This window comes from Stegastes partitus, unplaced genomic scaffold (genome assembly GCF_000690725.1).
Source record: "Stegastes partitus isolate 25-593 unplaced genomic scaffold, Stegastes_partitus-1.0.2 Scaffold2221, whole genome shotgun sequence".
NCBI lineage: Eukaryota > Metazoa > Chordata > Actinopteri > Pomacentridae > Stegastes > Stegastes partitus.
This window is the reverse complement of record NW_007579952.1, coordinates 62,061-74,325: the sequence shown is the minus strand read 5'-3', so window position 1 is coordinate 74,325 and position 12,265 is coordinate 62,061. Positions and strand designations below refer to the sequence as shown.

The following is a 12,265-nucleotide window of genomic DNA, read 5'->3' as shown; positions in this document are numbered from 1 at the left end:
TGGTTTCACTCACAATCACTCTTTTTTCCTTATGGGTAACATCTATGGATACAACAATGTTAACAGATTTTGACAACACCAACACTACCTGAACTTCACTAGAAAATGTAATTAAACTAGTAATATACTTCTCAGCACTGTGCACTCAACAGTTTACACAGACAAGTGCACAACACTCAGGTCACATGCTGTAAAATGTTCTACATACATATGTGCATCTGTATGTGTTTGGTTAAGTGTCAGGGGTTTTTTATTTTTTTTATTTTTATTTTTTTCATTTAATAGCATAAAGGATGTCATTATTATAATTTAAGGTTTGCATAATCGTTCCTTTCCGTGCAATGCATGAAGGTTAATTTTGGACTGAACTGAATGTGACAGGGGCTGCAAGATGGCTCAGTGGTTAGCACCGTCGCCTCCCAGGATGGACAGGATCTGTCTGCGTGGAGTTTGCATGTTCTCCCCATGCAGCGTGGGTTCTCTCTGGTTTCTCCAGATTCCTCCCACAGCTTCCTTCCAAAACATGCTGAGATTAATTGGTGATTCTAAGGTGTGAATGTGAGTGTGCTTGTTTGTCTCTCTGTGTAGCCCTCTAATAGACTGGTGACCTGTTCAGGGTGTCCCCTGCCTTTGCCCCTTTGTCCAGTATGGACAGTGTGCAACGAAAGGAATAAAATCTTGGACCTGCTGTATGCCGTGATGGAGGCATACAGCTCTTCTTCTCTCTCACCTCTTGGAGATTCTGGCCACAACCTGATACACCTTGAAACCACCTACAGGCCACTGGTGAAACAACAAGTGGCCAGTTCAAGGTATGTGAAGGTCTGGTCTCGGGACACCGAGGAGGCCCTCCAGGAGTGCTTCAATGTCACAGACTGGGAGCTGGTTCAGGAGGACCATGGTAAGGACACTGAGGGTCTCTCCCTGCATAACGGACTACATACAGTTCTGTGAGGACACCATTGTAACATCCAAAAAGGTTTTACTGCTTTCCAAACAATAAGCCATGGATTAATAAGGAGACTAAAAGCCTTCTTAACATCAAGAAGAGGGCCTTCATCTCAAAGGACAGTGAGGCAATCACTATTGTATTCTTTGTGTGCCACTGTCTTGTGCTGTTGCAATGCCTGAATTTCCCCTATGGTGATGAATTAAGTCTTATCTTGTCTTATCTTATCTTGGTTCCTTCCCATCATTGCTGACTGCTTGCTCATGGGGCACCCAAAATCAGCTTCAAAATTTGTAAGGTGTATACCTTGATGACATATGCTGTAAATTTGTGTAATCTAAATAAAATTGAATTCAATTCAATTAAACTGAAAAGAAACAAAGAGAAATTAAGAACTGAAAGACGAGATCATTAGTTTGAAAAGCAAGTATGGAAATATGAATAAGCAGAACACCTCAAAGACTGCAAATCCAGACAGCCAAGAAGTTAAAACCAAAGAATGTACAAGGTCAGCAAGTCAACACTCAAGTCAGAAAGGTCCCTTTTTAATTACAATATCACAGAAACTAGTGTAGTTAAGTCTCATGTATTAAACTCTTTATCTAAAAGCTCAAGTTAAAAGATACAGTCACAATCGTCTGTTCAAAACAGAAATGTACCATTTTACGACAATGTCTCAGAGTGTATAAAACAAGAACAGAAAACCTATAAAATTTATTTTCGTTACAAGCAGGAAGCTAAAAACAATCCAAGTTCTTTAATATGGTAGGACACACACACACACACACACACACACACACACACACACACAGTTCAGTAGCAGGAGGTGGAGCAGCACTGAATAGAGGGGGAGTAATTCAGATACTTCCTTGTTTATAACCCAGAGTAGCTCGGGGCAACTGCTGAACTGCAACCAACATGAGTTTCTGTATTTGGGCATTAAGACTTCATTAAGATCATCAGGCTTTTCTCCTTCAGCATTTCTTCAACTCACACGGTAGGATCAGTTATAGTTACCTGTTAAACATCACCATTAACACACACATGACTCACCCACACACACACGTACTGACACCACCATACTAGACAATATACTTTACATGTTTACATGAAGACTATTGTAAATATCTAATTAGTGTTTCAAGTATACCAGTAATTTAAAACATATGTTATAATATTATACTGTGTCGAAGATTCATTCACTTTTACTTTCACTTTACTTTTTACTAGTGTTCTCGGTGAATCAGGATGTCAGCAACCAGCTGTGTGCTGTCTGAAGAGCAGTTTCTATGCTGCATCTGTCTGGATGTTTTTACTGATCCTGTCACGATACCATGTGGACACAACTTCTGCAAAAACTGCATTACACAACACTGGAATGTTAACAGTGCTCGATGCCAGTGTCCCATGTGTAAAAAACAATTTACAACACGACCTGAACTGCCTGTCAATACTTTCATTTCTGAGATGGCTGCTGAGTTCAAGCAGTCGGTGAAACAGAAAGGAAGCGATGTCTCAGAGATGCAAGTTGCCAAACCAGGAGAAATCCCCTGTGACGTCTGCACTGGAACCAAACTTAGGGCTGTGAAATCATGCCTGACCTGTTTCGCGTCCTACTGCGTTATTCATCTGGATCCTCATCAGACATCTGATCGCTTGAGAACACATTTGCTGACAAATCCTGTGGAGAACATGGAAGGGAGGGTGTGTACGAAGCACAAAAAACCACTGGAGCTGTTCTGTAAGACTGACCAGACATGTGTGTGCTCACAGTGCACCGTTACAGAACATGTGTCACACAACATTGCTTCTCTGAAAGATGAATATGAAGAAAAGAAGGCTGAGCTGGAGCAGGCAGAGGCTAACATCCAGCAGATGATCCAGCACAGACAGCTTAGGTGTCAGAGGATTAAACTGTTGAAAATACACAGTAAGAAAGACGCAGAGACAGAGATTGCAAACGGTGTTCGGATCTTCACCATTCTGATGCAGACTGCAGAGAGAGATCTGAACGAGCTCATTGAGATGATTGAAGAGAGGCAGAAGAGGACAGAGGACGAAGCAGACCGCTACATCACAGAGCTGGAGCAAGAAATCTCTGTACTGATAAAGAGAAGTGCTGAGGTGCAGCAGCTCTCATGCACTGAGGACCATCTTCACCTCCTCCAAAACTTCACAAGCACAAGCACTGCCCTGCACACCAAGAACTGGACAACGGTCAGTGTCTGTCCACCGCTATATGAGGGGACAGTGGTGGAAGCTGTAGCTAAGCTGGAGGAGACACTTGGCAGAGAGAAGGAGCAGCTGCTTCGTGTAGCCAGACTGAGGAGGGTCCAACATTATGCTGTAGATCTGATTCTTGAACCTAACACAGCTAATCCCTGGCTCATCCTGTCTGATGATGGGAAGCAAGTTAGGTGTGGTGAGGTAAGGAGGGACCTGCCAGACAACGAAGAGAGATTTTCTCTTTACAACAATGTGTTGGCACAGCAGAGTTTCTCTTCTGGAAGATTTTACTATGAGGTTCAGGTTACAGGGAAGACAGACTGGACTCTAGGAGTAGCCAAAGAGTCAGTGAACAGGAAGGGAATAATCCCACTAAGCCCTGTGAATGGCTACTGGGCTGTGGGTTTGAGGAATGGAAGTGAGTATCTAGCTCTGAGCAGTCCGGTTGTCAGTCTCAGTCTGAACTTGAGGCCACAGAGGGTGGGAGTTTTTGTGAGTTATGAGGAGGGACTGGTCTCTTTTTATGATGTAGATGAAGCAGTCCATCTCTCCTCCTTCACTGATTGTTGTTTCACTGAGAAACTCTTCCCTTTCTTCAGTCCTGGTCTTAATCATGGTGGTGCGAACTCTGATCCTCTGATAATTTTACCTGTCAACCACACTGATTAGACTTTTCTGTGAAATGACTTTTGTAGTTTTAAAAGAGGAAGTCAAAGGATCAACCCCCCAGTCGCTGCTTGCCTTCATTATGCCCCTTGTTCGTACTGTCTGCTCCAAGATCCCTTTCGCGCTTCTAATGTAAGCAGTGTAACCCCCTTAAATCAAGAGCAGATCCTCCAGAGATAGTTTGCAGCAACTTCCCTTTTTGTGTTGATACACTTCCACAGGGGCCTAGCACAGAAACACAGGGGAAAACAAACAGGAAAAAATGTTCTGCTCATAATTTACTTTGCAAGTTATCCTCTTGATTTGCCTAACATGGACCAGTGAAGCTTCCTATCACAGTCACACTGCATATGTGTTTTTTGCCTTAACTTACCCTTGTGAGGTCAATTTTAATTGCACATTCTAAAATGTACAGAATAATGACACCAGCAATTGGTACCTTATAAGCTTCATTTTTATGAGGCAGTTCTGTCTGATATGGGTTCAAAACATGAAATTTACTTTATGGTACAATGTTAGTGCAAAACCAAATCAGGACGAGGAATGTGAGTGTGCTTGGTTGTGTGTCTGTGTGTGGCCCTGTGACGGACTGGCAGCTTGTCCAGGATGTACCCTGACTTCATCTTAAGTTGGATGGGATAGGCTCAAGCCACCCCACAGAGGATTAAACAGTGTATAGATAATGAATGAATGGACAACAAAATGGTAACTTCATTAATTACTTAGAATTATAAATGATTCTCTGATTGATCGGGATCTAACCTTTATCACTAACATCACATTTTTGTTATACTTTTGAGGAGAGAATTGTATTTGTAACTTTTCCTCAGTACAGTGGAAGGTCCCAAGAAAAGAATGATGACTCATGTCATCATGCACCATAAGTTGATGTTTAATCATATTATTCAGTATAACTGATGCATTTGATGATTGTTGCTCTGAGATGCTTGTAGATGTATGTTACACTTGCTGTGCATTCCATTCAGTGACAATGTATTTTAAATTGCACTGCCAACATATTTGGTGTGTTTCACTCTGTATGTTGCAATCTTATGATATCATCTGAATGTGGTTTATTTATTTATTTTTTTTAATGATAATTCCAACATTATAAATGAGGGACTACTACAGTATTGTAACGTCCGGCTGGACGAAGAAAGAGGCAGGAGACGCTGTCAACGTTGTTGCGTTCTTTAATGCTCAACAAAACTAGAACACAGTTACTGTCGGTCGTAACCACACCAAAAAAGAACACCAAACCTAAGCCTATGCGTCTCGGTAACTCTCAGGTCACATTCACGCGCGTTCTCACTCCACAAGTGCACCCGCACGCTCACATCCATCTCACGTTCCTCCGCCCCCTCTCTTCCTCGTCCCCACACATTCGCATACACATACACACAAACTGCCTTCAGTAACAGCACAACAATGAACCTGTCTAGTAACAGTGCAACATAAACTGCAGGGTCACTACAGTATGAATCAGCTGAGGCAGGCTTCCCCTAAATGCATGTAATCAACAATGTGTCTTCAAAGTCATTCATTAGTGCAACTAAAAGAAGCTAAATTAAATCTTTCACATTGTATATTTTATCGTACAGTGTTCTGCATTGTTATATTGTTGAACTACATCTCATACATATAATCCATCCATCCATTATCTATACACCGCTTAATCCTCACTAGGGTCACGGGGGGCTGGAGTCTATCCCAGCTGGCTTAGGGTGAAGGCAGGGGACACCCTGGACAGGTCACCAGTCTATCACAGGGCTACACTTAGAGACAGACAACCAAGCACACTCACATTCACAGCTACAATTTAGAATCACCAACTAACCTCAGCATGTTTTTGGACTGTGGGAGGAAGCTGGAGAACCCGGAGAGAACCCACGCTGCACGGGGAGAACATGCAAACTCCATGCAGCAAGATCCTGGTGTCCCCACCGGGACGTGAACCGGTGACCTTGCTGCGAGACAACGATGTTAGCCACTGAGCCACCTTGCAGCCAGAGAACATTTCTATAATGTATTATTTTATTTTTTTATTTCCATGGGCTGTAACTATTTATGTTCGTGCAGTATAATTAGCAGCATTGCAAAATAATTGTATAGTGTAGCATAGTGCATATGCTGTGATCGCTGAGGTTTGAACCATGACTTATTCTTTCTGAGTTCAGGTTTTGAATGTGATTCGGTAACACTGTTCTTTCAATGTTCTATCAATAAATTAAATTGAAAAGTGCTAATAGGAAGGATCCCACAAATAAGAATCCCAGAGGTAGAGAACACATTCACTACCTGACACTATACTCAGAATCCCATACTGTCTCTGAGAAGTTTTAACGGTCAAAAAATTATGTAATCCAGGGGACTGCTATCAAGATCTTTCATCATTTGATATAATCATTTTTATACTATCCATTATATTTAGGAAAAGTGTATCATGAAGTTGTGTTTTTATGTGTATCTCACCATTATTGCTTCTCTTAATTCTGTAGAGGAGATTATGTAGAACCATGACGGTGGGACGCTGTATGACGTAGAAATTAGAAAAAATCCGTTGTTGGTGCCTGATAGAAATGAATGTCATTATTCTGTTTCACATACAAAAGTCTATTTTCACAGACGACAAAGCTGCTCAACGTTCTGCTTATTCTTGTGATAAGATGTTAACATATAAATAAATATGTATATAGACTGAAGTTCCCTGTATTGCTAAGAAAAATAAAAATAAATAAAAAGCTTGCTATTTTCTGTGTTTTTTAAATTAGTATATTTATTCATGATGACTGTTTTTTCTAGATAATTTATATTTGACTCAACCTCTGATGCGCTGGATAGCACTTAACCTAACTAAGTTAGGTGCTATGAGATATGTGTTGTGAATTGGCACTATATAAATAAAACTGAATGAAACTGATTTAATATGTGCCAATATAAACATTTTTAATAAAGGCACGCTGTCTCCCCCATGTGGGCAGATCAGATAGTGGTTTCCAGCTCTACTATGAAGGGAGGAAGCTGAGCGTCACACTGTATATTACTTCAAAACAGTGATGAAGATTGACATGCCAGTCAATAATTTACTAATAAAATACTAAAATACAAGTTCAGAGTACAGACCTTAAAGCTACCACTTGGCTTTCTTATCAAAATATCATCAAAGCAGAATTGCACCTTTTGCAGATTTACAATTTTTTGCAGAGAGTAGGTCAAGTTGAACTCTTCCTTGATCTGAAGCAACTTAAGAGCATTTGTTGATGGCATGGTCATCTGACATACACGCAACATTTATTACACCAGAACTTCTAATTCCTACTTATCTCTATTGCATTTACGAGAGCTGACATCACTCTTGTACATTTTTGATCATAGGAAAATCAAAAGTTATTTCTTGTCTTCTTAATGCAAGCTATTTCACCACGCTTTAGTTTCTTAATATCAAAGTCAGGACAATGATTCCCGTCTAGTTTATGCTTTAGAGGTGTGACAGTCATCAGTGCTGAGTGTGTGTGTGGGTAGGTTTTGTGGGTGTGTTCTTTTCTCTCCCTCTCTCAAGGTTACACAACCTGTGAAGCAGTCTGTGTGTGAGGGCCAAGGGCACCTGTGGCTGTGCAGTAATGAGGGCTTTCAAAACCTGGGTGCCCTACTCACGGTTGCCAGTGGGCCATGTTAGTGAGCTGTGAGATGGTCTTTGCTCTCAGTTCAGCCAGGCATGTGCATTCTCTGACCTGGCAGACCAGCCTCCTCACTTTTTGGGAAGAAGCTCACTTTCATTTACTGTTATCTTGACTTTGATTGTAAATAAATATATGTTGTTACTTTAGTCAATTCCTCTTCCTTTTACCTATTTTAAATTTCAGCTTTTGTTACTCCTTGCATTCCCTAGATTCACAGTGACACATTTTCAGGTACTTCAGGACGTCCTGCTTTCACAAGATGAGTGCACGAGTTGAACAACTTGTATCTGAGAATGATCTTCCATTCCCTTTTGTCAGTGGCTAAAGCTCTATTTCTGGTAAACATGGATGCTTCATGAGAACCTCTGCAACTTGGTCAAACTTTAACCCTAAGCCTTGGGTTCAGGAAGTTGAGGCTCTCATTAAGTGTCCCAGGATGTTCATCATCCATACAGCAGTTTCAAAACAAAAAACAATTTGTGTTGCAAAAGCACATCAGATAAATTTCCCCAAACTCAGGCAAACCAACTTCCGACTCTTGGGCAACAACTATACCTGCCCTGCAGTTTATTCCCTTGCTCCAAACATTTTTGCAAGCTGCAGTTCAGATGGATCAGGATCTCTCTTTTTAAAAGTTTGAGACTGATCTTCCTTCAAAGGTTCTAATGGGACAATGCATACATCTGAGACATCCAGCATTGGTTTATTGATATTTGAAGACCACAGGTGGTATCCAATTATAAGCTGATGGTTCACAGCCAATGACAGAGGTACCGTTCTGAAAGCAACTGCTACATTTATTTAACTTTTAAAAAAGAACAAAAACACATGTTTTACCTTAAACCTGTTCTGCTTTGTGATGTCTAGCTTATAATGCATGCCAAAGATCTGTTAGATACAAAGACTCATTTTACAGTCACTTTTCACTTTCAGTGACCGCATGGTGAGTGGTCGTTTTGTTTGACTTTTGCGTTATCTACCATTGTGTTAGGATCAAGATGCAGCTCTTGGATCAGTAAAATAACAAATTAAGCATGCTAGCTACCAGATTGGCTTTGAAGATGAAAAAGACACCATCTAAAAACAGGTAGTTGGAATCTGTGATGTGAATTTCAACATGCTAATGTAAGGCACATTAAAATCCAGCTATAAGCGGCATATATGTATTCTAGGCAACCATGGATGGACATAATGACAACAAAACCAAGGTCATTAAACTATACAAAACAAAGGCAATGACGTGTGTCTAAATGTACAGCACGGTGTGTGATTCAGAAGATACATCACGTGAATGTAACATGCTTGAGTTACTGGATAGCTTGAAAATACAACTTTTTTTCAGCCTTGTTACAACTTCATTTAATGCTTTAGTGATTTGCACAGGGCTTTACTCAGCTTTGTCGTATCCTCTATCTTCATCTTTCAAATGCACCACATTTCTCACATTTAAAGCACAGCCAAATAATACAGCCACAAACTTAAACAGAAACTGTTCAAGTTAAATGCAAAGTGTTTTACTTGGACCATCAGGTGCTGTGAGATATCAACATCACTATACAGGACCAATCATCTTTGTGTCTGGATTCTCTAAACCAATCAGTTGCTGTTTTTTACAAACGACTGCAGTTCTGTCTTTTAGACCTATTGCATAACCAACCTCCTCCCCACCTACACCTCCTGGGTGTCCAGGGAGCCTCCCCTCATTAGCCAGCTGCTGCATCTGCTCCCCCATCACCAGCATCTAGACTCTGAGATCCTGTTCAGTATCAATCTTCATTTGAACTTGTGCTTGGTAAAGATGTTTCACATCATTGGAATCTAATCAACACTTAGTGTCTGTGTCACCACCTCAATCAATGCTTGCTCAGATTCACACTTTTCTCTTATCCTTTTATCCTGCTATGATTGGCTGGCCCAACAACCCTGCTCTGAGAATGGTAGAGGTCATAATTATTTTACAACATCCATACACACCGCTTAATCCTCACTAAGGTCGGGGGGGGGGGGACACACAAACCGGCGACCTTCTTGCTGCGAGGCAACAGTGCTAACCAACTGCACCACCTTGCAGCATTTTACAACAGCTTGTGTTAAGTATTTGCCTACTTTTGTTAAATTAAAAAGGAACTATTTTTTGTCACTTACAGATAATTCCATTGTGTTGGCATTTGTACTGGCATCATATCAGTTGCTGCACATAAGAACATAATTATTGTTGAATGATATCCAGCACTGCCTGACAGTCGTGACAAATAACTGAATATTTAAAAATGGATAATTATGAATAAAATGTGCGTCACGTCTACAAGTGACAGCACTTTTGTACCTTGTGAATGTGAGTGGTGATGACACATCATCTGAGACCAACAAAACATGTCATGGTAATAAAGTCATAATTTATTAACACTAAATAACCATCAATTTATTGACAAAAAACATCTGGACTTCTAGGGAAGAATTTTTTTGTTTGCCATGTTGTTTCCACCAGGTAAAAGCAGCGTGTATGTCCAGTTTGGAGTTGGAGGTATACTAGCATTCTCATATTCAGCACGTTCACAGTCAGTCTTTCAGCTCTTGTCAGGTTGGTCCATGTCATCTGTGCTAAAGCTGAAGGGCTTATCATAACCCATTAGATGGTTGTAGTCATGTGGGATGGGGAACAAGTCCGGGTTTACCAGGAATCCGACATTGCCAGCATAGAAAGTGGTGAACATCTTGCTGATACCTGGAATCCTGACCTGCCTCTGGTGGAACACAGACTTTTTTTCAGTGAGGAAGAAACTGTAGGTGATGGCAGTGTAAGTGTCTCTGGCGTCGTCGTGGTACAGGCGGACCACATAGTTTTTGGTCATGAGGTGGAGAAGGACGGGAGTGAGGAAAGTAAAGAAGCCGATAACTACGCAGAAAGCGACCTGGAGGGCAAGGCTCTCGACTCCTAATCCACTTTTCAGGAGGATTTGTGGCATGATGACGAGGCTGGCCCCAGTGGTGCTGTAAGAAAAAAACTTCACCCCTGAAAAAACACAAGATTCACAAAGAATGTCAGGTTTTTACAGAACGGTATATCTAGAGCAGGGGGAGGAAGAGACAGGTGACAGATGAAGGGAAAACTTGACAGGTGTTTATGTTGGTGTAGCCATGTTTTTTGTTGTTTTTTAAAAACCATTATTAAAAAACTTTGTTACACACAACAGTGAATCCCCTACAAAGTGTACATATTTGGGATGATTTAATGCCTTTTAAGAACTTTACTGGTTTTATTTTGCATTCTAGTAATGTTGTTTACTTCTATATGCTAATGTCAGTGCAACAGCACAACACAGAAGACAGTCAGTTCTACTATCTAAATGAAAAAGTTAGTGTGGATATATATATCATTAATATATCATTATATATATATATATCATTAATAGCAAAAATCAGAGCATTAATCATTTGTCCCTCTATACCAGGGGTCGGCAACCTTGAACACTCAAAGGAGCCGTTTCACACAGAACAGAAAACACCAGGAACCATAAAACCATTTTTGACATCTAAAATGAAGATAACACTGCATATATCATTTTTTAACCTTTATGCTATGTATAAAAAACTATAGTGTGTTGCATCTATAAAATCAATGAACTGCTACAGAGAAAGCAAAAATGTATTTCTCCATGCAACAAAACCATTTTGAACTCAGAATAAAAAGATGCCAGGTTGAAGGGTGCTTTCAAAAAAGTACTCAATGTCTATTTGAATCCATCCATCCATTATGTATACACCACTTAATCCTCACTACAGTCGCGGGGAGCCTGGAGCCTATCCCAGCCGACTCTATTTGAATCCTACTTGTATATATGAAGTAAAAAGTCGAACTTAAATTATCCACCGGCAGCAGAGTAAAAATGACGTCTGGTTGTCCTGCTGACTGCAGCTGGGACTGCTGACCAGACTCCTGACCACCTGTGAGCGCTTTGGGACGGGAGGAGCTCACGACAGCATCACTGCTGGCTGAGGACAGTAACTGCACAACGATACGTGTTGTCACGTCAGAGTCTCAAAATATCAGAAAAGTCTCCAATAACACCATACAGCGTTGCTAGATTTGTTGCTTGTCCTTCTTGACCAAAAAACATTGCCAGGAGGGTTTGGAAAGTCGTCAGATTTAGCGAGAAAGTCGCTAAGTTGGCAACACTGCCTGTGCCTTCGGGTGACGCATATTTTGAGCGACAAAAAATGAAACGTATTTTATTTTAATGTTACAAGATCATCATAATCTTCAAATTTGGAATTACATTTTTAAAAAATAATGAACTAAAATAAAATAAATTAAAATTTAAGACTCAGTGTTTATTTTCCAAAGTCACAAGGAGCGGCAGCAGAGTTATGAAAGAGCCACATGCAGCTCCGGAGCCACGGGTTGCTGACTCCTGCTTGAAACAACCCTGATACTGGCTAAGATCCCTATTGTAATATCATTATTTTATTTACAATTTTGCTCTGCCTTCAGGATAGACACAACTCCTTTTAGGTATTCAATGCTAAACTCATGAAATAGAAGTATCTAACAGAAAAGACACTGGTAGGCAGTACTGGTGATATTCTGGTGGTGTGGTAAGTTGATGTGTTTTGAAAAGACATCCAGGATGGGTAAACTAATCTCAATTCATTCATATCTTACAAGTATCTATTTATGAATGAAGCTGCCACTACAACTTGTAGCCACCAGCTGACACAGTGACATCTGGTGGCCTGCATTGCA

The 12,265-nt window shown here is 40.6% G+C and overlaps 2 protein-coding genes across 2 annotated transcripts in view; one reads left to right on the top strand and one right to left on the bottom strand.

Moving 5' to 3' along the window:
• Positions 1-1,836: 1,836 nt before the first annotated feature.
• LOC103374361 (E3 ubiquitin-protein ligase TRIM39-like) lies at positions 1,837-4,969 on the top strand. Its single transcript, XM_008304439.1, has 2 exons — positions 1,837-1,946; positions 2,180-4,969. The coding sequence occupies exon 2, from the start codon at positions 2,198-2,200 to the stop codon at positions 3,842-3,844; it is 1,647 nt and encodes a 548-aa protein (XP_008302661.1). The 5' UTR covers positions 1,837-1,946; positions 2,180-2,197; the 3' UTR covers positions 3,845-4,969.
• A 4,928-nt stretch (positions 4,970-9,897) lies between these two features.
• Positions 9,898-12,265, bottom strand: part of tmem70 (transmembrane protein 70) — a 7,716-nt gene continuing 5,348 nt past the window's right edge. Inside the window, exon 3 of the mRNA XM_008304438.1 lies at positions 9,898-10,534. Within this exon, the coding sequence (XP_008302660.1) occupies positions 10,089-10,534 (446 nt within the window). The 3' untranslated portion in view covers positions 9,898-10,088. The remainder of the gene's footprint in view (positions 10,535-12,265) is intronic.